The 27,092-nt window shown below is 37.7% G+C and overlaps 1 protein-coding gene across 2 annotated transcripts in view; it reads left to right on the top strand.

Moving 5' to 3' along the window:
* SORCS2 (sortilin related VPS10 domain containing receptor 2) overlaps window positions 1-27,092 on the top strand; it is a 531,576-nt gene that overhangs the window by 483,819 nt on the left and 20,665 nt on the right. For both annotated transcript variants that reach the window (XM_063401574.1, XM_063401573.1), the window contains exons 15-23: window positions 7,586-7,706; window positions 8,965-9,098; window positions 9,659-9,787; window positions 11,513-11,684; window positions 15,318-15,504; window positions 19,358-19,491; window positions 20,657-20,780; window positions 22,502-22,614; window positions 24,223-24,348. In XM_063401574.1, the coding sequence (XP_063257644.1) occupies window positions 7,586-7,706; window positions 8,965-9,098; window positions 9,659-9,787; window positions 11,513-11,684; window positions 15,318-15,504; window positions 19,358-19,491; window positions 20,657-20,780; window positions 22,502-22,614; window positions 24,223-24,348 (1,240 nt within the window). The remainder of the gene's footprint in view (window positions 1-7,585; window positions 7,707-8,964; window positions 9,099-9,658; window positions 9,788-11,512; window positions 11,685-15,317; window positions 15,505-19,357; window positions 19,492-20,656; window positions 20,781-22,501; window positions 22,615-24,222; window positions 24,349-27,092) is intronic.

Below are 27,092 nucleotides of genomic sequence, written 5' to 3'. Positions count from 1 at the left end.
AAAAAAAACAAAAAAAACAAAAAAAAAAAAAAACCCCCACAAAAACAAACCAAAAACCAAAAAAACAGGCTAACCAAGAGACCCTACTCTTCTCTTCAGTGCATTAAGTATATGCATGTGTTTGTAGTTTAAGGCATTTAAGTCATAAATGTCTCAGCATATTTGCACATGATCTCCTGTATACACAAAGATTTTTTATGTGCAGTTGCTTTATACAGGCAGGTGTCTACTTTTGCACATGGAAGCATTCATCATTTCTGTAGTTGCAATTTAGGAAGGCCACTGAAATGTGACCTCTGTTATGTTATTTTGGAGAATTAGAAAAATATGCTGAATTATAATCTTGATGTGTAACAGACTGCAGCCTGAATCTCACATTACTTTCATCCATTTTACCAGAAGGAGCTCTCTGACTTACCTAGATTTTTGTTGATTTTACAACGGTGTAATGGAAACAAAGACAACTGAAAAATACTCATCTAATAAAGATTCACTTGTCACTTTCTCTTTTGAAAATAGTAGGCCTTAAATATCACTCTAGTGCATAGTTATGGCTAACTGTCTGTGCCAATCCATTTCCCCTTGGAAATTCTTTCATTAATAAGATTATTCCTGTGAGTTAAGGAGAGCACTAACTGTAGGCATTGGCTACACTAAAGTGCATCCTTCTGTGCCACCATCTCATCACTTTACTCCTCAGCCAGGTAATTTTTGCACAGATTTTGGCGTGTCTTGCTGTATGTTCAAAGACATTAATAATATGAACCACAACAGGCAGAACAAAAAGAGGATTGTCACATTTCTTTGCTTTTTCAGGGATATTGTCATAATTTGTAGTAAAGGTCTACATGAAGCAAAGGACTCAGCTCTTTGAAGTCACCATAAATTGACAAGAGACTTCTGACTAATCCTTTTATGTAGAAGAAAACTGAGAAAGATGCTGGGTTTTTAATGTAAATGGCCTTTGATATCTAGTGAACTGTAAGGTAGATTGAATATTTAATCTGAAATTCCATTTTTTGTTATAAAAATTAGCAGAGAAGTCTAAGAGTTAAAAAATATTTATTCATTACAATAAGTTCACTGTTTGTTCTATTTCCTTCTAACATGATTTATCACTGGAAAGGAGTATATGGAACAAGGTATAAATATAATTTTTTGACAAAGCTCTGTGACTGCTTCCATTTGAAAGGAGAGAGAAGGAATTGTTAAAATAATTAACTAGCATCTCTGGAAGTGTAGTTTCCTTTACCAGCTTGAGCACAGACTCATTGTTAGCTCCTGAGGCTTAGATCTGTAAAGAATTTTGGGTACAGGCATGGACAGCTCTGCTTAGGTGCTGTCCAGAGGAATTTCGACAGATTATCGAAGAGAGAGCCCTTGAGGTTGCCCACATCCACCTGTATGTGGGGCCCTCAACTGACCCTGATTCAAATCCTAGGTTTTGTTGTTATAGCTCTATAATTTTGAAGTCTTTCAAAAAACCTAGGGGCCCTGCCCCACGTGTCATATGAAGTTATCAGAGTGTGCCCACAGGCAGTTCATCACTGTGCAGATGTCACAGTGGACACCGAAAGAACCACACGAGCACACGCTGGTGAGCAAAGCAGGGAAATGGGACGAGTTTATTTACAAAACTCAGTTTTATACATTTCTTATGGAGACTGTGGATTGGAGGATGGAATTCCACCTCTCAATCCACATTGGTCAAGCCAACTGTCAATCAACTTTTTCTTCCTACCTAGAAATCTGTAAACAATGAAAGACAGTTAGCAAAACATGGCCAGTGTTTATAGCAGAAAGTGTGATAAAGTAAAATTTCTGACTCCAATATGAAGAACATTACAGAAGGCTTAGAAAAGTCTTCAAAACCAGGGTGACAGTGCAGACACTGTGCTACAGTCCCTGTTTTGAACATCACAGCTGATGGCAAACTCATACAGACGCGAGCAAAAGCCAGTGCAGCACTTGGAAGACTAAGACAGTGAGTCTAGAATGAAAGAGGCTTCTGATTTCAAACAGAAGTGACTGTGCATCACACAGTTGTCATCACCAGTCCTCAGTACAAGTGCAAAACTTGCACAGTTTTAGTTGCTGCATTAAACATCTGAATAAATTCCCCATGTGACCTTTGTGACCTTAGTGGGAAAACACTGCAGGATCACTCCCACCACTCTGAGGTCTTTGAGTGCTCTCAGGTATTCATGAGTAAAGCCAAACACACCGGCAGGAGGTGACACAGCTACCACTGCTCCTCTGAACAAGGAGTCTGTATTGAATAGGCCTTGTCTATTGAACAGAATTTACTGGAAAAGATTAGCATTGCATATAATTTCTGTTAAATTACCTCTGCCTGATTATGAGCTTTACCAGGAACAGAAATAACCAGCAATCCTCCAGCAAATAGTTTAAATGAGTTAGCTTAAAAACGGCATTAAACTGTCTTATCTATCAAATGATGCAATCAAATTAAAAAATTATGTGCTCATAAATGAACTAGGAACAAATGTACAAAGTTGTTATGGCAACTGAAACGCTGAAGTTAAAATTATGGATCCTAAATTCTTGCAAATAAAAGTAAATTAATTTCCAAGGTAATTGGAATTTCTTCTAAAAATTATTTATCACAGCATCATCTTTTATGGTTTCAACAGAATTGATTTGATGGCTTTCTAATGAAATATAGTTAATCAAGAGGAAGGTTTTAGTAGCTTATGAATTGCTATCATCTTGATATATAACTTCAAGTCATCAGTTACACTTGCGGCATCATTCCAGTTTTTTTCATTCATATGATTTTATTCATCACATATATTATATATTTTGCACCTGAGCAATTATATTGTGATTGCTGTTATGTATTGCCTTATTGTAGCTCATATTTTTGTCTAATCCATTGAATCCTACTTAATACATGCCTTTGTTACTTTGAAAAAATACTTTTTTATTCTAGTGATCTTTAGCAGTACATTTAAATGTGCTCATGCGAGGTGTCTGCAGAACATGTTACTGCAGAAACAGCATTAATAATCATTAAGACCTTTTTTTCAAACAGTATGCTAAAGTGGATGCATGTAAAATGCTGCATTCCTTGGAAAATTTACCCTAGGAATTAGAAAGCTGTATGTCTGCATTTGTAATAGAGTTTGTGACTGTACTGGGACACTTTATTAAATCTTTCAGATTTTATTTAAGCCAGGGAATGTTGGGAACACTGGTGTTGTTACTGTGCTCTGTGAGAACATGGTCTTCAGTCTGTAGAATCAGAACAGCCGTAATGGAAACGAGGTTTTGGTGGGTTTTGTTGGTTTCTTCCTTTTTTTTTTTTTCCTTTTTTTTTCTTTTTTTTTCTTTTTTTTCCTTTTTTTTTTTTTCTTTTTTTTTCTTTTTTTTTTCCTTTTTTTTTTTTTCCCCCACGAGGCTGGACCAACATGCAGAAATATTATTTCAGTATCCTGCTAAAAATCCACAGAAGTGAATGTTACAGTTCACCACCTGAAGCAGTGACTTTGCTGTTTGCAAATAGGGTTTGTCCGTAGCTGCCATATTATCCTAGGAGATTTTGCATCATTTCCAGAGTAATTTCTATGGTTTTTCTATCACTATAGGGTGTGGAACTGGGCAATATTTATCTAATCTCTAGCTTTAATCCTGATATGCTCTGATTTCTTGCTCTAGTGGGGCAGAAAAACAACTTCAACATCTTCAATCATGACTTCTACAGAATTCTAGAATCATGAAATCGTTGAGGTCGAAGGTGACCTCTGGACATGACCTGGTCAAACCCCTTTGTCACACAAACCCACCCAGAGCCAGCCACACAGAGCTGTTCCCAGATGGCTTTTGAAAATCCAAGGGTGGACACTCAGCCTCTCTGGGCACCTGTACCACTGCACCCTCACAGCAGAAATGCTAATTCCTGATGGTCAGAGAAAACTTCCTGTGTTTCATTTGGGGTCTGGTGCCTCTGCTCCTGTCACTGGGCACCATTGAAGACCACTCCAATCCTAGCAAAGAATCTTCTTTGTACCTTCCCTCCAGGTATTTGTAGATTTGGAGAGTTTCCCCTGAGCCTTCTCTTCTCTGGGCTGAACAGTTCTACCTCTCTCAAGGAGAGCTCCTCCAGCCCCTTCCTCACCTTCACAGCCTTTAGTTGGACTCTCCAGTCGTTCCATCTCTCTCTTTTGTACTTGGGAGTCCAGAACTGGACCCAGTACTTCACATGGAACTCACCAGCACCGAGGAGGAATTAGAGAATAATATGGCTGTATCTTTAAAATTTATCCTTGTCCTTCATCTTTCTTGCCCTTCCTCCAGGTCTCTTTGAAGACAGCTCTTTAGTCTATAACAGGACTCTGCAAACATTTTGTTGTACTTCTCAGCTGTATCTATTCCAGTGAAAAACCCAATTCTTTCAATCATTCTTCATTGGTTACATTTTCTAAGCAGCTTATGAGTCATTTTGCCCCTCTTCAAATTCATTTTTAGTGGGTCTGTAAATATGCATATAAAATCCAAAATTAGACACAATATTCTTCCAGAGGCTTCACCAGTGCCAAGTTCATCAAAATAATTACCTCCATGTCCTCTGTTTTCAAGTTCTGAATACAACCTAGAATTAGTCCTTCTTATTTTGCAGCAACACTGCATTCTTGTTTTAATTCCACAGAATTACCCAAGTCTTTTATTTGATATTTGAAAGTTACTTTCCATTTTGGTTTCCACCTTTGATGTGGGTTTGGTTTTCTTTTTTCCCAAGGAGTATTTTCTGCACTTGGTTTTGGAGTATTTCATCATATTAATTTCTGAACATTGCTTCCATCAGTCAAAGTCCACTTCCTTCCTTATGTGTTACCTGCAAAACTTTTTGTCTTTCTTATTTGACCTCAATTGTTAATAAATATATTGACTGTGGACCCATCATATCTTTGTGATACATGTCTCAAAATATTCTTTATTTGATAACTACCTTTTGAAAATGGATTCTTCTAATTAAATATGTATTTCCATTTCTCTTCACAGTGATTTTATCTGCACTGATGTTTTCTTTTTTACATTGAGACAATGTCAGCTAGAACTGTGTAACAGTTTTAACAAAGGTCAAAATATGCTACGTTTTTTCCTTTCCTTTATCCACTAAACCAGTTACCCTGTAAAAGAAGAAAATTACATTAGTTTGACATGATTTGATTTTGATAAATACGTAGTAGCTGTTTGTTATCATTTTAATTATCTCCAAGGTGCTTAGAAGTGGATAGCTCAATAATTTGTTTGGTATCTCTGTGGATATCAAAATTAATTTTCTAACTCTCTGAGCTCTGTTTTGCTGTTCTATATCTCTGGTTATATATACAGGCATAAATGTGTATGGGTGGTTGTGTGTGCATATTTTTATATATAAGCAACCTGTTTCCCTTGCCACAGTTATTTGGAATCACCCTCATGAGGTTTCAAAGATCATTAATAATAGTTCAGAGATTATGTTTTCAGGAGAATGTCATTATTCTGTTCTGCCTTGAGCTCAAAACATCACCTCCTTTCTTCCTTTTTCCCGAACCAGTATCCCTAAGACAGCTAACACGAATGGAGAAAATTTTATTTGTTCTGTAGAAAATATTTTTCTTGAGACAGGAGTGAAGCTTTCACAGGACTTGGCTACTTGCACTTGAATGTATTTTTTAATAAATTAGTTAATAAAAGAAATGTAGTAAATTTGTGAAATTTTGTGAAGTCTGGAGCAGCAGTCACTGAGGTAGATAGTTGCATAAGCATGTGGTGAAATCTGCCTTATTTTAGTACCTTGTATGGAGAAACAATGATTTTAGAAAAGAGGTGCAGGTATTTTGCATGCAAAAGACACTTCATGTCTGTCAGCAAACACAGTCATATTGAAACAGGCATTGTGGAAAAAGCAAGAGACCACCTAAGTAGACACTTTATTGAGTATGTAAGTACCAGTGAATAAGAGGATATGGTGACAGCAGCTCTCAGGATCCAGCTGAACCAGAAAAAGGAACCAAACCCTTAGGCTCAGTGAGAGAAAGGGGACCACACACCTATGTGCACACAGAGCCACTGGACTGAGCCACATTCTTTAGTTTGTGTGTGTTACTTCTACTTCTGAGCCATGGGTACATTTAGAAGGAAAGGAATTAGATGATCCAAGTCAGTCCTTTAATCTCAGAGCCTTACAAGAAAAGAGTGAGACATACAAACTAAATGCATTTGTGTTTAATTAACTGCACTGCTGGTGGTGTGGTTTCCTGTGAGCGTGGGTTGTCCACTCATTATCATGTGAGCAGTGTGGGCAATAACCTATTGATATCTACATCTCTCTGCTGTGGAGGAGTAGCAAAGACACCAGGAAGGAAAGGGGGAAATCACTGTACATCTTTAGTCTCTATTAATGAACTATTTTCAGCTTTTTGGGAGATTTCAGAGCTGTAAGCCATTTACCAGGGAACATGCTTCATGTATTGCTTCTGTGCTGTAGAGAATCGACCATTTCTGGTCTACCCCAGTTCCAATCTGAACCTGGCACTCAGGAGAATATTCAGAGAAATGAGTGGCCACTGCAGAATGCTTTTAGTAAAACTGTACCAGTCCTGCTGTGTCTGGATTTGGACAAAACTGAGGGCAAAACAAAAGGAATTAATTATTTTGGAGAATGATACTAAAGCTTGGAATACGAACTCTGTTCAGTATGAACAGCACAGAAATTGTTGGCTTCAGAATTAACCTTAAATTCTTTGGCAAGTAAGTCACATAAGCCTGATACAAACCACAAATACATTTTACTTTTGCCCAAATAGAGTCTTTATCCTTTCTAATTTGTTGCTGGATGTCATGCTTACCCGTTTTGTTTTGGAAATAAAGATTCTGACTTAGAAAATGTTGGCTGCTTGTTTAAAAAAATGTTGGCTGCTTTAAAAACCAAATGCAGCTTGGTTTTTAAAGCAATGAGATTTCCTTCCCCACCCTCCCCCCCCCAAAAAAAAATACAGTTTGTGGCTGTTTTTTGTTATACATTAAACTATATGAAATGAAGAAGAGACTTTGAGTTCTCTAGGACAATGTGAAGATGTAGTGTATTCCTTAGAAATTAATACAGTATTATGATAATTCTGTGAGTTTAACAATAGCACATTGCCATGTGAAGAAATTAACACAAAATCCTACAACAAAAACAAATGAAGAAATTGCAAATCATAAGGAATGAGTGACAGAGCGGGAATCTGGGATTCTGCTCCCTGATCCGAGCTTCCTGTCAAAATCCGAGAGCAAGATAATAGACAAAAAATTTGATTCCAAATTAGAAAATATTATTTCCTGTTCTGGACAGTTTGCTAGGGAAAAACAAAACTTTAATATACAAGTTATATCTCTTCATTGTAAAGTTTCGTACAATTGACAAATGTTTCCTAGCTAGACTTGTTGTAAATGGAAGAGGAATAAAAGTGAAGAAAAATTACCCTGGGACGTTTTAGCACAGAACTATGACTGTGGATAGGAAAAGATGAACTTTTGAATCTCAGCTGTATGGTATTTCTTTGCAGTAAGAGCTTACTTTTGGTCTTTTGTTCAGAGTCTTTGGACATATCAGCTACCGTTCAGACTGGGAACTGGTGAAGGTGGACTTCAGACCATCCTTCCCCAGGGAGTGCACTGATGAAGACTATGAGTCTTGGGAGCTCACAAATCTACAGGTATTCATGGTTTTATGGTAACTGACAAAACTTTTCCATGGCTTTCAGATTCATATGGAGTTGCGTGCTGAGAAAATGTTTCCAAATTGAATTTGAATGCTACATCCCCAGCTTAATCTCCTTATACTGATTTCATAGGAGTTTAAAGTGGAGAGGATTTTGTGTTCCCTCTGGTTGTGTGATCTGTGTCCCAAAAAAGGCAGAAGTATCTCTGGTGGGCTGCCATAATAATAGGTGGTCCTGCTGGATTGGGAAGCATGTTCCATAAACTGGAGTGTGTAATATTGATTGAAACAATTTCAACATGCAGTCGTGTTCTGCCAACTTCCTGACCACATACCATACTCGTATATAAATTGCCATAAGTAAAGTCCATTGCAGAAGTAATTTAGGATCTCAGTGGACCAATCACATAATGGAGTCCAGTTGTTTTGGGCAATACCCTTCCTGCAGTAATGCACTAAGGCTGTGCTAATCCTGATGCTCTGGCCAAATCCACTTTTCGGAAGCTAAATTCTCTGTACAATGTACTGATTAAAGAGACCAATGGGGGGGTTATTATTAAATGCAATATATCATATTTATTCATAATCATTCTGATTATTATGTTCTGCTTCTTCCACCAGAGTTAGTTTATTTTTTGCATACTACTTAGTGTTACTCCAGCTCTCATTTGCTAATGTTACACCTCTTGTTTGGGACTGCTGTGTGTATACAAAGAATATTATGCAGATCTGAGCCTAAAGAGTATCAGTCTCTTTGGATATTGGCATTGAAATGTCTTTCAGAAATTAGAAACTACTAAAGTGGCTTTGACAGAGTACTTGCAGCTGCCCAGTTACCAGTGGAGTATGTATGGAGAGAGTTCATTCTGTGTCCTCTTGGTTGGTGCTTCAGATGGACAGCCAACACGAGACATGATGATTTAGAGAAATTCAGCTATCTGGAGCCAGATGAAATTTTTAAATGGCCATTCAGAGCTTTGTACACAGGCTGGGCACTCATGAAACATAAACTGCCCTTGCATTTTCATGTGCATCTCCAGATTTGTGTCCTGGAAATACAGCCTATGTTACAATTATGTAATGACCTGTTAGTGGACAGCAGTGGATATGAGGGATTTCTATACGTATATATCTGAGGATCAGAGGGCTGTTAAGGTTTACAGTCCTGGCAGCAAGACCAGCCTTTCTCAGCACAGCACAGGGTCTGTGTGGTGCAGGTTCCCTTGCAGTAAGTCCAGTGCTTTGATATTCAGGGTGATCGTTGCATCATGGGCCAGCAGAGAAGCTTTCGCAAGAGGAAGATTTCATCATGGTGCATTAAAGGGAAAAGTTTCACATCGGCTCTCACTTCCAAAGTCTGTGAATGTGTGAACACTGATTTCTTATGGTGAGTCTGTCTGTGGGCCTTTGGACTGATTGCTAATAAATATTTACTTAGAGTTTGAGATGGGTTTATTTTCCTCCTTTTGCCCCTGTTCCCACATGGCCATGTATAAGCAAGTAGGCAACATGTTATTAAATAACGTGTTTCTTTTACGTTTGCATTTGTTTAAAAATGTTGTCATGTTTAAGTATTTGTTTCACCTGACTGAAAAAATCCTGATGTTTTTCTCTATTGATCAAGACTTGACAAATTACCATTGAATTAATTTTAAAGAAAAGCAAACTCTTTATATTAAAAAAAAAAATAATGCTTGGTCTGAGTGTCAAAGGAAATTTTTGAAAAATCTTTTTTTACCAAGGGAGGTAATTTTACAGAACTGGCAAAGTAATTACAACCAGTTTTTCCCCCAAGTGTACAGAACAGAATTGGCTTCATCAACTTGTATGTTCATCTAGTAGAATAACACTGAAAAAATACACTGACTTTGAAAAATGTAGTTTAATTCACCCCAAACTGGGTTGCAGAGTGGAGATAGTAACACCTTTGGTGTTGATGTTTTTCAGTGATTACGGGTTTGAGCGCTCTGTGCCTCTGAAGTCGGAGTCGAGCAGGTGCTTTGCTGACTTTTGGTTTAATCCAGAAGCACCTCCTGAAGACTGTGTGTTGGGGCAGGCATACACCAGCAGCACTGGGTAAGCTGGGTTTGCATTTCACGGGCTTGATGAGGCTTCCAGAGAGGGGCAGAATATTTCAACCAGCAGCATCAAATGTGGTTTGAAAGAAATTCACATTTAAGTACTTAAATAGAGTCTACAAGAGAGCTGGAGAGGGACTTTACACAAGGACATGTAGTGATAGGACAGGGGGGAATGGCCTTTAACTGAAAGAAGGAAGGTTTAGATTAGATATTAAGAAAAAAATTTTTGCTGTGAGAATGGTGAGACACTGGTTGTCCACAGAAGCTGTGGATTCCTCATCTCTGGAAGTGTTGAGGGCCAGGTTGGATGGGGCTTTGAGAAGCCTGGTCTAGTGGAAGATGTTCCTGTCCATGACAGGGGGTTTGGAATGATCTTTAAGGCCTCTTCCAACTCAAACCAGTCTGTGATTCTATGAAATGTAAATAAGGCAAATTGTAAAAAACTGAGAAATGGAAAAGTTCTGATTCTGACTTAGACCATGAGCAGAGGCTTCCTAGAGACTAATGAAAGAAAAATATTGCTTTGCATGTTCACAGCAGTTCAAAAACTAATCCATCTGAGAAGAGGGGGAGCTGTCTTTTCAGATTTTTTTTTTGTAATATTTTGTATCTACTATTACACTTCTGATAGGAATGTTCATTCAGAGCCTTTTCTTTTGGCTCATTTCTTGGGTTCAGAGTAATTTTCAGTTTGGATCCAATGAATTACTTTGAGGAACTGGCAGCATCTCACAGAATTCCCAAGTTTCTCACTTCCATAATGGTAAGGAGTTCTGTGGAGAATAGATTCTTTTCCTGACCATATGGGACACTCAGAATCAAAGGAAAGCTTTAGTAACTATAAACAATACTGCATAGAATATACACTACAATGCAGTCTGACGTCTGTGCTGAGAATAACTTGCAGCTGGCATCTATTCTGGCTTATCATAACACCATCACAGTCGGTTGTGGAGATGAGAACCAAATGCTGAAATGTTCAATCTGGCAGTAGAATCACAGTCTCTGTGTATATTTACCTTACTGAAGAAAATGCTGCCTTTTGGGTTGTGGCTGACAGCTGTGATATACAGAATGAGAATTCAAAAGAATGAAATAAGACTGGTCTTAAAGGATGTTTAAAAATAACATACCTGTGTGAAAGTGATCTGTAAATAATTACTGTACACATCCGATTATTTCATTATTAGCACTTCTGAAGTGTGAATCCTTTCGCTCTTTTGTATGGTTATATTAAACAAATGCTTTAAGTGTTTTAAGAAATGAATAGATTTGAAAGCAGCAGTTAAGCAATTAGTTCTGGGTTAGTGCAGAAGTTGTTTGGTCTAATTTTGTTGTGATCTTTCGGATTTGAACCAAGACCTCTAGAGCATTGAAGACTTGGATGCTGGAAAAGGGGATGGCAGAGAGAACAGCAGACTGTCTAGGTCCCTGGAGCTAGTCTAGCATGTTTCTAAGCTGGAAAACAGACTCTTCCAATGCATGCAAGGGAAATTCTCATCATGCTCCAGATCCTCTTTCTTCAGCAGATTTCCCCTAGTAAAGGCAATGTCCCCAATGAAAGTACTTGCATTGTGAGTTGGCTTTGATTATTTGCAATCTTGTCTGTTTGTGAACCCAAGGAAAATGCAGTAGCTACAATCACACGTGTTTGTTGCCTTTGCTGGCATTCTTTTACTTACCTCCAATTCACTGTGTCCACTGTTTACTGTTTTTGCAGGTACAGGAAAGTTGTTTCTAATGTGTGTGAAGGTGGAGTGGACCTGCAGCAGAACTTAGCACACCATATGTGTCCACTGATTGCTCCCAAGGGTCTTCAGATCAGCATCAGAGAAGAAAGCCTGGCTGTTAGGCCTGGGGAAGACATCACCTTCATTGTCCAACAAGAGCAGGTAGTAATGAACATTGGCTACATGGAAGTTGAATCACTGATTTTAGGGTTAGTGTCATTCCTACCTGTTTTGCTGCTGAATGAAGATTAATTGGTGCTTGAGACGAAGATTAAGAACTTTCTAAATACTGAAACCTGATTTCAAGGGAATAAGACAAGCCAGTAAACTCAGTGAACCTCCAAATTCTACCTGCAGAACAGGATTTTTCTCCTCAACAGAAAAGGCACTGGTTTTTTGGAACATCAGAGTAACTAGATTACCAAAGTCTTCTTGGACTGAAAGTTTCAACTGCTGTATCAGAGAAGAACAGAAATGTAGAGAACATTCAATACTCGGGTTTAGGTGGTTTTGAGAATCAGCCTTTCAGAAAGGAATGAGGCAAAGCTAAACAGAAATCAGCGAATAGCTCAGCATAAGAATATTTATTATATATTAGTTGTGCTGCCAAAGATACGGGGTTTTTTTCTGTTTATTGAGAGACAATGCCCTGAGGCCCTGACCAACAGCAACAAGTAACTTTTGGATGAATTGTTTGGCATGGGTTTGTTTTCTCATGCTTGTTTTTTAGCATGAGGCTCTAACTGCTCTGCTCAGGTTACCGGAGTATTGTAATCCTGGCTAACCCCACTGGTTTGCAAGAGCTTGAAGTTCACACATTTTGGCAAACCTGTGTTTTTTAAATCAAGCACTTGGGATTTATTTCTGTAATAGAATCAAGAAGGTTACGTGCAGAACACTGGGCTGCTTAATACTTCACAGGCTCCGTGTCCCAGTGCAGGCAGTGCCCCAGCAGTTTGTGAGGCAAGTTCTGCTGCCTTCTCTTCTTTAGAGTTTGTTTGGAAATGTTTATTGTAAGCCTAGAGAATTTGATTACAGTTTGGACTCTAATGATTTTGATTGGTAGTTTAACTTTTTTCCTTCTGAAGATTTCATGAATCTCTGTGGCAATATGAAAAAAAAACATTTAAAATTATTCACAAATCTTCAGAAGTAAGGGATCTTGAAGAGAATCCCTTGCTATGTTTTTTGGTGAAGTCTTTGCTCCATACATCAAAGAGGAAGACGGGTTTAGAAGAAATGTAGCAGTTTGGTGCCCTCTATGGCTAAGAATAATATTTAAACTCAAATGTCCTAAGCTTTGCTTAGGACTTAATCTGTATGACGAAGTCTAATGAGAATTCATGACAATTACTGAGTTTAAGAAACAGCTCTACTACAACAAAACAAAACATGCTACTTTCTCTGCTGAACAAAATTGATTTGCTAGTTTCTGTGAATGCATTTTGTTAGATGCAGAAATACCAGACATCAGAAAGTAAAGGAAGCAGGCTTCTGGTACCTTTGGGCAGTTTGCAACTGTCCTTGGAAATAATAATAACAAAGAAATACATCATCATGATAATAATTTTTCCCAAATTGTGTTGGCTGAATATATGAGTAAATAATGTCATGACAATCTCCTACTTTTTATGAAAGTGGAAATCCAAATGCCTTATAGATTAAGCTACCTTTTCCCTTTGTCACTGTTTTGCTATCTCTTCATTTTTTCTGTCTTTACTCATCAGAAAATAGAAATACCTTGGTGTTTTGAAGACAGCACACTCATCTTTATACTAGGGAAGCTATTAGAATAAAACCTTAAGGCAACCTTCCTCTACTGTCTTTCAATGCTGGTTTCTGTCTCACCTGGAAAAATATGTTTGTATACTTGTTAGCATAAGAAAGAATGAACAAGACCTGTATGCAAGCTAATGTCATCTAAAGAGATTCCACTTGCTAACACATTGCTGGCAAGGAGATCTCTCTTTTGCTTTAAACTTTAATAGCATATTATCTCCTCTGCAAAATTCTACTCTTCTGTTGTCAAAAGAAAGATGTTATTTGGGAAAAAAAATGTAATCACAGTGAAGAGTCTTTCACAGTCCTTTATGTGTCTTGAAATATAGTGCTTAGGTATTTGATAATCCTACAGGTTCTTTATTATGGGTATTTTTTACATTATAAAAATGTTGTTTCATGTGTTAAAACATGGAAGGAAGTAATCCACACTGCAAAACAATAAAAGGAGGAAATAATAGTATGTTTTCCTTCTTTTGTAATGCAGGGTACGTAGTTTCTAGGCATGATAGCTCCTTTGATTTTCAAATAATCATAGAAATATAGACTGACAGGTTGGAAGGGACCTCAAGGATCATCTGGTCCAACCTCTCTTGGAAAAAGCATAGGGCTGGATAAGATGCCTGGCACCTATCCTGCTAAATCTTAGAGGTGTCCAACTGTGGGTAATTCACCAGTTTCCTGGGGAGATTACTGCAATCACTGATCATTGTCATCATGAAAAGAATTATATTAGTGCTGCCTTTTAGGATTAAATTTTGAAATAAAACAATTCAGAGAGTGGCTTTTGGAGAAATTAAGTGAGTTTTGAATACTTTATTGTCAATCCTTTTGTGCTTTGATGGCCTGTCATGTCACTTGACAAGCATATAGGTGTATACATTGCTTTCCTAGAGGCAAGGAAGTTTTTGAAATCAATACTTGTGTTTTCACAACAAAGAGGCTTTTCTACAAGGCCTGGTCCTGCAGCCTGTCTGAATTGCATGGCTGGGATGTCTGTGATCTCTGGCAAGCAAGCAGGAACATCCACACTGCTGGAGATCAAGGAAGAAGGGCCTCTCACTCAGGCAGTGCTACCAGAAGTATTGAGAGAGTGTTGCTGACCACAGCTAAAGTGAATTTTCCTTTGCATCCAAATCACCAGTCCATGTGGCACGGGCCTGATTTCTCTCTTGGGCAACCATGCCATGACAACATGAGTGATGGGCATTTTTGTCCTCTGACAATGGTATCAGTCTTGTGGCTGCTTTAGGCCTTAGTTTAGGAGCACAGTATCACTTAAAGGAGCACTTATCAGAAATATGATGAGTTATAAATGACATGAGATGTTTGACATGACAGAATCATTTGACTGGGCTTTTAAACCAATTCCCAAACTCGGCTCAGTGATCTGCTTCATTAAGCATGCATCTAAATTTGCACTAGAGCATGTTAGTTCTTGGCATGCTGGTAGCTCAGGGTAATGCTCTACAGCTCTGTGTGAAGACCCCAGCTTGGACCTTGAACACCACATGGTTGGCACTAAGAAGGTGTGGCTGGAATGTGCCATAAAGAACGTCTAAGCCAATTAAATTCACTTTATAATTGCAAAGGCTAGAAGCTTGTGGGATGAGTAGTAAATTGCTAGAATAACAATCTTCAGTTGCTTACAATCACACAAGCATCCCTTTTGAACCTGAGGCTGCCCTGCAGCATTGTGTTACATAATGTCCAGCTGCATTAAGAGAAGAGTGATGGTTTCTGTGCCACACAACTTGGTTACTGGTCTGGGGTATGTAATTCTAAGGTAGCACCTTGCTCTGTAAACATGGTGTTATCTCTATTAGTGCACACAGCATCTGTTGCACTAATGCAATTGCCACGGCAGTGGTGGTTTTACTGCAGCTGTTGCAATTGGGTCAAGATGTCTGGCTGGGGCTGGAAATGCTCTTGCGATTCCGTAAAAGGTTATGAACACGTGTCCTGTCTATTCTGGTTGCGGCCATTTCAGATATTTCTGATGCATTTTCCCTTTAGGGTGATGTATTGAGCACCAAATACCAGGTGGACCTTGGGGACGGCTTCAAGGCGATCTACGTGAACCTGACGATGACGGGAGAGCCCATCCGGCACCGCTACGAGAGCCCGGGGATTTACCGCGTGTCCGTGAAGGCTGAGAACGTGGCTGGGCATGACGAGGCGGTTGTGTTCGTCCAAGTCAACTGTAAATCTGCTCGTCGGTTTTCTTACTTCTGCCACTGTGTAAAAGCCTCATGTCAGCTAGGAAGTAGGAAAGAAGATTACTAGTCACAATTAGGAGAAAACTTATTTTTTTGATATCCTCATGCAGCCTTGCAGAGTTGTGTGTTGTAAATCCACACAAACCTGATCCAGTTGGAGGTCAGAATTATTTTGTTTGGATTTGGTAGAAGGATGGTTTATTAATCTTTTGAATAACAAGCGTACCTCAGTATAAATTTCAGGTTTGATCCATCTTCCTGATTCCATACCCCTTGTCATCCTTAGCAGCTAAAATTTAATACTTCAAGTTATGTCTTTGTAAAGCTTCCAGGTGCAGTGTAAAGCAGGTTAACAGGCGTGTTGGGAAACATATGAACTCCTGTATCATTTTAAAAAATAGTCAATATCTCAGTAGTTCTAAATCTAAATTTTAGGTAGTTAATTCTCACAGAGTTTTAAATGGTGCTTGGATATAACTTCATGTTTGCAAGCAGGATTACTTGACTTATACCTCTCTTCCTCTCCTTAATTAAGAATGAAAAAAACCAATCAAACAGATATAAAATAAAGAGTAGCATGGCCCAGGGAATATAATGCACCATTGCAAGCTTAATGTACCTCAGTCATCTCATAACTGAAATGAAGAAGAAAACTCAAAAGTGGAACTGATTTTTCCTCTTCCTTTGAGATTCAAGACAGCTATTGCCTGTTTTCAGATGCGTCAAAAATTCAGAAACGAGTAAGATCAAAGGAAAAGATATTCATCTTGCATTCTCCAGGTGTCTGTTTCCCTCTGTTGTGAGCGGTGTGTCTTCCATCCTAATCCCAAAGCAATGGAAATCACTGGAGCCATATCCCGGGCTGTGCACAGAGCCATCTGCTCTATGTCAGCTTGTCTAGTGACTGCTGATATTTATGTACTTTCCTAGTCAGTGTCCTTCAGTTCAGATTTCCAGTTCTTCTTTGGTTAGCAGATGAAGCCAAACACATTCATGCTAAAGACCAATCTGTTAATATCAAGCAGAAAGAATCAGAATCAAATTTTACACCTCAGTTTCATTATCTCTTTCTTTGTTGTGTTTGTTTTTTAAATCATTTGACAACTCGAGAGAGCTCAGATAAATTACTTAGGGCTTCACTGTTAGGGGCTTCTGGGTGCTGAGAAGTGGAGTAGGCAAAGAAATAGTAGGCAAAGAAATAGAATAGGCAAAGAAATCTGTACAAGCAATGAACAGGAAAAAACTCCGTGTTTCATCCTTCTCTCCAGGAAGAACTTCTAACCCTTCAGAGAATGACAAGCAGTACAAAGCCCTGATGAAAAGCAGAAGACTTTCTCAAAGTGCTTTTAATATTACGTATGTTAGGATAAACAGTAAAACTAAAAGATGTTGATTTTCTTTTATGCATCAGATTTTAAAATTGCAGAAAAGAGAGTTACTTTAGACAAGTAAATGACTGGTGCATTAGGGGGACTTTGGTGCCGATTTGGTGCAGAGGCAGGAGAAGAGAACTGAGATGTGATCCCTTCCTGATGCTGCACAGGAACTAGCAGACACATGGAGGTGTGTTACACAGCCTGCTTGAGAAAATGCTTTCCATGTGATTTGCTCTCTTTAATTTTCTTAGGTAAATTACAAGATTTGAGGAAATTAGTTGGGACTAATTAAACTGCAATTTCTACATTCTAGTGAGACACTAACAGCCATTAAGGGACATTTTTCACTGTGGAATACCATGAAAACAGGAATGTCTGTAGAATACTGCTTTCAGGAGTGAGCAGTCTCCAACTGATGTATTATATTATTCCCAGGGAATTTTTTTAGAGGCAAATGGTAGAGGAAATATTTTTCACTTCTACCAGGTTGTTATGGGATACTCTATAATGCAGAACTGTTATAAGAATTTTTGCTTGCCATCCAAATCATACTTTCTGATCCAGATTAAATGATCTACAACATTCTAATGAACTGCAAGAGAAATTAGAAATTAAGAATTAGCATAAATGTGAGTAGGCAGTTGTAGAGGCCCAAAAACTCAGAGTAAGTAAACTGAAGAGGAACTACGTACATACATATGTATATTTGCTGCATGCATTTTATTTTTCATGGAACCATGACCTTTATAGCATGGAATTTTGAAAACTACTGAAATTTGAACTTAGTTAAATAGAAATCATGTAACTTCAGTCTTAACTGTGCACTCTTAAGGGTGCTATGAAGCTTGTTCAAATGCATTATGGAATTGTGTGACAGAGAGAAGCAGAAGGATTTGCAGTAATTATTCTCAGCTCTTTAATATATAGAAACAGCAAACTTGAAATTACAGTCATCATTCAAGTACCAAACAACTTGGCCTCTAAAAATTTTGGAAAAGAAAGTTATCTTCTTCAGAAACAAAACCATATTTCAAAGTGATCAGTTTTCTCTGTGAAAACACAATTTTACGTCAAAAACAAAAATCTTTCTCAGATCCTTCCAAAAGGAAAATCTGTTTCTAGGAGGAACAGATTTAATGAAATTTGTAAAATTTCTGAATTTTCTTCAAGCATTTTTAGTCCTCTGGAAGCTACTGAAGAAATAAATTGTTAAAGCACCCAACATTTCTTGAATTCATGCAGGTGGTTAGAGTTATTGAATAAAATGCAGAGTGAAAGCACAGGCTTACATTGAGATGAAGCACCACACAGACCAAGTGAAATGAGGTGGAAAAGGAGTTTGGACAACTTGCTCTCAGAAGTTCAGTCAGTTTAGTCAAAGTGAATTAGAAGTGAACAAGCAATGACTCAGTTCCTGATGCAAAATAAGGGAAATACTGTAGACCAGTGTTAATTGCCTTTAAGTTTGCACTGCCATTAAAAACTGTTGAATAAGTTAAAAGATATTTAGAATGGAACAGAAATGGATGGGTTAGTTTTCATTCTGTGTAATGAATGAATGCTGAGCTGTGCAGTGGTTTCATATCACAGGTAGTTGGTGCAAGTGAAGAAGTTAAGAAATTCTAATTATCACGTTGTACCATTAAAAAGCTTTTACCTTCAGACATTCTGATAAAGATATACTGAGAAACCTCTGAGGGAAAGATTTTCTTTCAACACAGTTATTGTACTGTGAAATGGCACAACACTAATAAACACAACACTTACAAGCAGATAAAACCATTGTAATGAAGCATTTCTTCTAAACAAATAATAATGTTTATGGTTTTGGTAGTTCAGAAAGGAATAAACTTACTCTAAGGCACATTTTGGAGACCAGAGGTTATCTATTTTGATTTGCAAATAAATGCTTCCCTGATGTACACATCTATTTTAAAGCATGCATTAATGAGATTTTTTGTGTGGTGTGAGCCTAACAGCTGATATTTTGTAATGAAACTGAGTAGTCAGCAATATTCTTTTTCAGTTTTCTGCTTTTCCCTTAGCAATTTGAGATTTGTTAGATTTCTATTCATTTGATCTTTTGTTACTAAGTTTAAAAAAAAAAAACCAAGCTGAGATTGCCTTTTCCACTTTTTAACTGGAGTATTTGCTTATGTGTTCTAGAATTGGACATGAATGAAAAGAATGGGCATGAGAGAAGGGCATTTTGTTGATCTGTCTTATTGCTTTCAGATTTTCTTTGAGGGGTTTTGGGGTGATCTGGGGGATGTTTTTTGGTTGAAATGAGGTCTTTCCTAATATGTTCATAGCTTTCAACATGGATGTAAAAGAGGGAGGAAAGGAGGGATGGAAAAATAAATTCAGGCCTTTATGTTGAGCAGGTGAGAGGCTTTTGGGGAAGGAGGTGTTAATAAGTTGATGGATTCTTGTTCAGTGATATTTTTGGAACTTTGTTCAGCCCCACTCCAGGCTCTAAATTTAGAAGTGGTTCCAGTCATTGGGAGAAACCAGGAGGTGAACCTGACAGCCATCATTCTGCCTAAGAACCCTAATCTGACAGTTTTCTACTGGTGGATAGGAAACAATCTTCAGGTACACAAATGGTTTGGACTTTTTTGAGATTATTTCAATCTCTTTCCAATAAAGGTCGTCCCTTTATTAATTTCTAAACTGTTTTCTTTGTGATGGGGAAACAACAATTTATTCTACTTCATTACCTGTGAAAAAAACACAACTTTGGGAGGGGGATGGATTTGGGATCATAACTGGTAAATGATGAAACTTCTATTTATGCAATTCCAAGCTAATAACGTGAATGATGTAAATTAAAGTGCTAAGCATATATATATATATATATAATATAAATATGTATATAAGTTGGGATTTTTTTTCATTCCATAGATAAATATTTGCAGGGAGTCTAAAATGACTGTCATATCAAAAATAAATGAGTTATCTTTAAGGATGTCAAAACATTGAGAGCACTCAAACAATCTAGTGTTATTCATTTGGGGATCAAAGTCTATATAAACATGTCCTAGAGCATTAAATATCCAAGTATTTCTGTTGGGAATGTTTATTGTATAGCTGGGAGGATTTCTTTTAAGGTAATTTTTTTCAATAACACATAAGTAAAATATATTCTTTATGAGGCAGACTAAGTGTGACAGAGGAGTGCTTCAAATAAGTGCAGTGAACTTTCTCCTTGTGAATGTGCTGTGTACCATAACCCCAGCCTCTGTCTGTTCATCATTATTGACTTTGCCATTGCACGAACAGGCACTGCAGGTCTTGGGAAGGGTTTGTAATTCTTTAGGATATGGCAGGGGAGCAGAGTATCTCAGCTCCACCTGAGAGCTTACTGTGGGCTGCTGCTCTGAGTTGACAGCATTATTCCTTTTGACCCTGACATGCCCTACGTTTTTGAGGCAAATGACTTGCTTCACACAATCTTGTAGAGGTTGTTCAGTCTCCCTCAGACTCCATTAATTTTAGTGGGATCTGACTAAAAACTGAATACTCAACCAATTACTCTAAAAGAAATATTTTCCTCATCTGGCTGCTATTCTGATTACATAGAATCCCTTTAGAAAGAAAATTTCTATACAGAAAAATTTAATTGATCAACTTGATACAATACTAAAATTTAAATTTGATGTGAAATTTTTTAACTGATATTTTTAACAATATCTCTTCCAGCACTGTTCTCATGGTTCTTGCTGAAATTCTGTTTTCAACTGTTCTTTGTTTTTTAAAGCCACTGCTTACTTTGGAGAGTTTTCTGGTGACGAAGTTTGCAGAGACAGGTGATGTCAGAGTTACAGTGCAAGTTTCCTGTGGGAGCTCTATGCTTCAGGACTCAAAAGTTGTCCATGTTTTTGGTGAGACTTTAGTCTTTTTCCCTTTTTTTTTAATATGTATTTTTGTTAGACCTCTAAAACCAGCCCTACCACAAGTGAACCTGTTGTATAATTATATCTAATGCCAGATTTAATTGTTAAAATTAAAGGCATGAATGGTCTCTAACTAAATCCACAAAGCTGAACAGTGGGATTGTATGGAAGGTTTAATCTCAAGCATTTTGTTTCCTTTCTTATTTTAAATGTTACTGTGATTCTCAGATGCTATGTGTTTAAGTAATATTTTGGCCTGTGACTAGAAAGTTTCCCAGAATTTTTAAGTAAAGTAATCTAACTACCTCTGAAAAAAAAAGAAAAGGTAGTTGTGTATATGCTGTCAGCATTGAAAACCATGTCAAATAACTGCCTTTTATCACAATATGTCACTGTTACCTTAATGTTTATCTGAGATTTTGGATCAAATATAGCTCTGCTGTAATTATTAAATAACCCTTCAGCTCTTGTTCCACACTGTGCCCTGGTGTAGCTTTTTTGTGTTTTATCATGTGGTGACAAGGCATAATATACTGTGGAAAATGTAGTGCTGGGAAATTATTTACATTTGTATTTGTGCTGTCACATGTGGGAATTGTGATAAGTATAAAAGCTTTTATTTTAATGCAGAGCTAAAAGCCTTCAGATACCATGCAATACAAGATGTGATACATCTCTATTGTCTGAAGAAGGTTCTGTTATTTTTGCTTTTAGTATACTTACTAATTTGAAATAATGGCAAAACCCCTACTTATGCTAAATGGTGCTTTTATGAACCTTCTCCTTTTCGAAGATAAATGGATATAACATTTATGCTACCACTTACAAATGCATCAGCTTTTTTAGAAATCTTTAGAAGTATAACCCTCTTGATGTGACTACATCAATGGCTTTATCATTCCAGTGCTCCTTTTGCCAATCCTGGCACCAAGAGCATGAAAGTCCTGGCCATCAGGAAAACAAGGAAATTTTTGAAAAAGAAAGCCATGTTAAAATAAAATTTTGTTGGAAATATTGGGGAAAGCAGGTTTGACTTCTGCATTCCAGAGTTTCTCCATCCCTGCTTTGCATTAAGTTCCTTAGGTTTTCATCCACAGATCCTGTAGGGAGAAAGGGGAGATTTTAGAGACTCCTTTCTGAGGATCAACCCATTTCTTGTATTTCAGTTCTTTTTGACAAGATTCAAAGATATATTGTCGATGTACCTTTATTTTTTCTTCAAAGAGGAAAGTAGTTACCCTTTGTCATATCATTTGTGTTTCTTGCACATCTGATTTATGGAATAATGTATTCATTTGATATGGAAAACATATCAAGCCTATAGTGGAAAAACCCCCACATGCTTATGGTTCAGTGAGAATGAAATCCATTGGTACATTATCATTTCAAATAAAAAAACCAATGACTTCCTTTTAATACTCCCTTACTGACTTAGGGGAAAAATTTGGGGAACGTTATGACACCATATATGTATGTATATCTGCTTTATTTCCTTTTCTTCCTCCTTTTTTAGTCTTTGGGCACAATTTTGATGATGTTGATGAAAATACAGAAAGAAACCAAACACCTGACAACAGAGAGCAGTGGGGGTCCTGGATACTGCAGTTCTGCACAGCAAAAAGTGCTAAATAGAGACTTTTACCTTGTGGTTCTATCAATCTCCTTTTGCAATCTAGTTAATTTCTTGCTGTTTCTTTTTGTTTTTCTAGATAACTTTCATGTTCTTCCTCTGAAGTTTACCAAGCACCTGGACATGTACAACCCCGACATACCAGAGTGGAGGGAAGACATTGGGCGGGTGGTGACGCGACTTCTGGCAAAGGTGTTCTTTCAGATTGCTCCTAAAGTGTTCCCGTGCCACTCGTAAAGCCTGAAGGTTAAGTTAATACCTTCTCATTTAGAAGGCATTTTGAAATGGAGGCAGAGCAAAATAATAAACCTCAGGAGCCACATTTCAAGCAGGTTTGAGCCTAGTGTCACTTTTAAGTGCAAGCTGTCGATGGTGATATTGTAACACAGACAGTTTAGGTCTAACACAGCCTAATTGGCAATTAATACTAAATATTGCTCTCTGGGATTAGGGATAGACATATTAGCAAACACTGCTGACTCCAAAGAAGGAAGAGTTAAGTATCTTAAATGTGATAGATTTAGAAGCTGAGCAATGTGTAATATAAAAGACATCATCTTTGTGTGAGAACAAAGCAGAAAGAAAGAATTTACTGTGCTTGTTCTGTAACTTTGAAAATTATGTATCATATACAGGCACACAATTTGTACAGCTGTTTTTTAGAGCATGTTCACAAAAGAAATGTGGATTGGGAACAGCTGAATCCTGTAGATTTAACCAAATACAAACTCTGCAGTTGTGCTGTGGCATTAAAATTACATCATGGAAACGTTGAGCTCAAGAGCTCTTCAGTCTCACACCCTGCCAGCAACTGAGGGTGCACACACTGGCTTTCATGAGGGCAGTAGCACTGAGGTACAGCTTGATATTGTTTACAAAATATTTGAATTTTAAATCACTTTACTTTTCCTGGATTTGCCATCGTGCAAATCAGGTTCTGAACTTTTTGACTTTGTAGAGTTTCCTGCTTTTTTTTTTGAGATTCTTATCAAATGTCAAATTTATTTCTTGCTTTTATCAACTTTAACTCATTCCATAATGAATTCCACCACTATCAGTCAAAAAATACTTTAGTCCCCTATAAAATAGCTCTTGCATTTTAATAGTTGCTAAAACATTTGCCAAGGTATGTGAACAACTTAATGGAGTTTCAGAACCTGTTTGAGGAAGGCCAAGGAAAGTGCCCAGGATATGGTCATTGGAATTGTGTGGCTGCATTGTACAAAACATGGAGAAATTTGGTACTAAAATCCAAATTCACACAAACTAGTTTACAAACAGATGCACTTGACTTTCAGCAGGGGAGTCAAGGTATTCATTACAAATTAAGAAACTGAACCTGAGTAGTCTTAGTCTCACATTGGAAGATTTCTCTCTGTCCATTAAAAACCTTCCTAAGTAACCTTGAAAAGCCAAAGTTAGCTGTAATGAATATGCACTTCTAAGTCTACACTGTGTCTGAATGGCCCACAAAGGATCCTAAATCACTTAGGATTTTTTTTGTTACCTTAGAAGTGCTCAGTCATTGCAGAGTTTTGATAAAACCTTAAAACCTCTTCATTTTGCTTCTTTTTGTGATGCCACTGAATTACTTTATTGTGATAACAACACTTAGGTCTTCCAATATTCAAAGAGCATCTCACATTTCAGTTCGTTTATGCTTGTCTTTGTTCATGTTTCAGCTTCTAGTGGAATTCCCTTTAAATATTAAGGATCTGAACCCTGAAGTCTAAAAGCCATATGTGGAGTTACTTATGTATTTCATATAAAACATGAAATGTGCCTTTGTTGTCTTCACAGGAGACCAGTATACCAGAGGAAACACTCATGACAGTTGTGAAACCTGGTCTGCCCACAGCTGCTGACCTGCATGTGCTACTACCAGCAAATCAACCAAAAAGGAAGAGAAGCATAACTAGTGATAAGGTAACCAGAGCAGTGCACATCTGCCTAGGACATCATCCTGTTCTGAAATAAGTGACTGTACTCTCACTGTCTTTGTATGAATTAAGAGGTGACCCTTGCCAATGTAGAGATCTCACTCCCACCTGACAAGATACATGTGAATGCTACAGCAGCTATATCTGCTGTGTTTGACAGTGTACAGATCAGAATAATCTACTCCTTCCTGGTATTAGTGTATTTCTCACGAATATTTAATATTGGTCTGTCTTTAGAACAGAAACAGCAGTGATTCGTGTCACTCTGTGAAGATCCAGTAGAGCAAAGAGTCTCTGCACTGTCTTCAGAAGGAAATTAGATGTCAGGTCCACACAAATCCAGAACGTTAGTTGTTCACCCATAATGTAAAGAGCATCAAGCATTTTCTGCCCTTGTAAGAAAATGTTCTTTTCAATTGGTAAGAAGCAAATTTAGTGAACACAGGATTAAAAACCAGACTTTAGTTTCTCCCTAGTTGTTTTCAAACCATGTTTCTTCCATAGTAAAAGGCTTCATGCCAGTTGAAAACCAGAAGTCTGTTTGGCACTTAGGATTAGTTGTATTTGCTGTGATAGAGAAGAAACAGATCCCAGCTCTGTGCCTTGCAGTTCACGTCCTGCCAGTTACAAAGAATCAGTGTAAGGTATTCCTTATTTTAAAGGGCATTTTACATCTTTTTAAGGCAAGGCCACAGTCTCTGAAGAGCTGGAGAAGTAGGTAAGACAAAGCTTTTAGTGTTAACATAAACCTAATAGATTGTGTTTGGAGCTAATGAGATATACTTCAGAAGGTCCAAAGGAGTATGCTGAAGTTCTCCAAGTCCTTCAACAGGTGTCTATCATTAAAATGCACAGACTGTGGTGTGAGTGCACTAAGTTTCCTAATTTTTTGGCAGAAACCCTTACTGTTCTCCCATGTAATCACTGTGAGAATTCCTGGGAGTCTGAATTCCTGATTATGTTACAGGAAATAGTTAATTTTAGCAGGTTGTTTCTTTTGTAGAGACCCATTCAGAAACTAAGGCTTTCAGCCAGGGGACTATTACCACCTCAAAGTTACTTGAAAATTTCCATTTCTTCAAGAAGCAAGGTGAAGCTTCTAAAGGAAATTCCTTATTCTGAGCCTATGGGGAATGGACGAGTTCAATAATTTAGTAAAGTAATGGTCATAAATTCTTTTGGTTGTAGAAACATTTCACTCCAGTGTAAAGTGTTCTGTGTTTTGCACTGAAGTGCAAAGTTCCCTTTAAATCCCAATTTCTGTGTTAGTGCTTCAAGGCAGTATCAGTTAAAATCAATGCTGTCTCAAGGTTTTTGTCATGTTTGTGAATGAAACATCATGTGAGTGACTTTAAAGCATAAAGAGGAGCAATCACATGCTGCAAAGGATCCAGAAAAGCTTGCATTCAGTGGGGCTGCAGGGATGTCACAGTAGTGAAGCAGGACACAGTTTTGTAATTAGTTCTCCAGTAAGACCGTGCAATGGTTTTCTGGAACTAGGGGGGCACGAGAAGGGGAAAGTAATTGTATAATCTGGAGAGTAGGTGTACATTTCTGACATTGTGAGGATGAACCAGGTCAGGACACTCCCATGGTGCCTGGGGCTGGAGCAGGGGAGACAGGGGCAATTACAGCAGCCTGTGCTGTGCAGTGATTTCAGTCAAGTAGAACAGTCTCACATCTCAACACTGATTGTTTTATAGAGTAAAATGCTGTGGAGATGTACAGCCAGTCTTCTTGTGACAGCTGCCTACATTTCTGCTTTTATATTATTGCTAATGGACTTCGTTTTAGCTGTTGATATCTGCATATAAGTTGGTTGATTTAGACTTGAATGGCAACAATTTTGATAAAATGTGTTATATCAGAATCAATTGTGACTTGAGAAATACCCTGAAAATATACCCTATATAAATAAACTTAGAAGCAATAGCTTCTGGTAAATCAAGAGGAAAATGCTCATGTTGTCATATGTTTAAAGATTCCTTACGTTCCCTTCTGTTACTAGAGGAGAATCTTGAAGGTTTTTATCATGAATCAGTGGATGTGCTTTGTCATGCTGCTGGTGCCAGCTCTCAGTGTTGTGACACTTTTGTGAGGACTCAGCAATGCAGAATGATTTCTGCACATTTGGAGGAGGTGTCCCTGATACTCTTAACTTAGACATAGTTCTAAAATGTCTTTCCTTAAAGAGAGCCTCTTTGTTCTCGGCGGAAAACCTTTTAGGTTTGGGAATATTACATTATTTCAAAAAGATTAAAGGCAATAATTTCTTGCTCAGGCAGAGAACATCTGCTTGCTGGAGTTTTTATTGGTGCTTTACATGGGGCATTGGGATGGGATACTGTTTATTAGGTTAGTCATGTAGAAATGAATCATTACTGATAAAAGTAGCCATCAATAACAAAGATGGTAAGTGAGCTGTCAGTGCAGTAGGAAGAGCCCTTTGGAAAATCCTGAAATTTTATTCCACTCTGACAAGAGCCCTTTTTGTTCCAAATATATGCAGGGAGAAATAAAAGCTGACTGTGATTTAACCTGCTTTCAAGAACAGAGAAATTTCAGAAGTATTCCATTCTAATTATTGACTCCAGAGGAGACTTGGTTGCTTGATTTATGCACATCTATTGCATGTCTAATGTCAGGTGGGATGAGTGCGGTTGAAAGAGTCAATTAAAGTGCAATTAAACTATAATCTGGAAGGCAGAAATCTTCTGAGGAAGATTTCTA

This window comes from Prinia subflava, chromosome 7, assembly GCF_021018805.1.
Source record: "Prinia subflava isolate CZ2003 ecotype Zambia chromosome 7, Cam_Psub_1.2, whole genome shotgun sequence".
Classification (NCBI taxonomy): Eukaryota; Metazoa; Chordata; class Aves; order Passeriformes; family Cisticolidae; genus Prinia; species Prinia subflava.
This window is presented reverse-complemented; position numbering and strand designations above follow the sequence as displayed.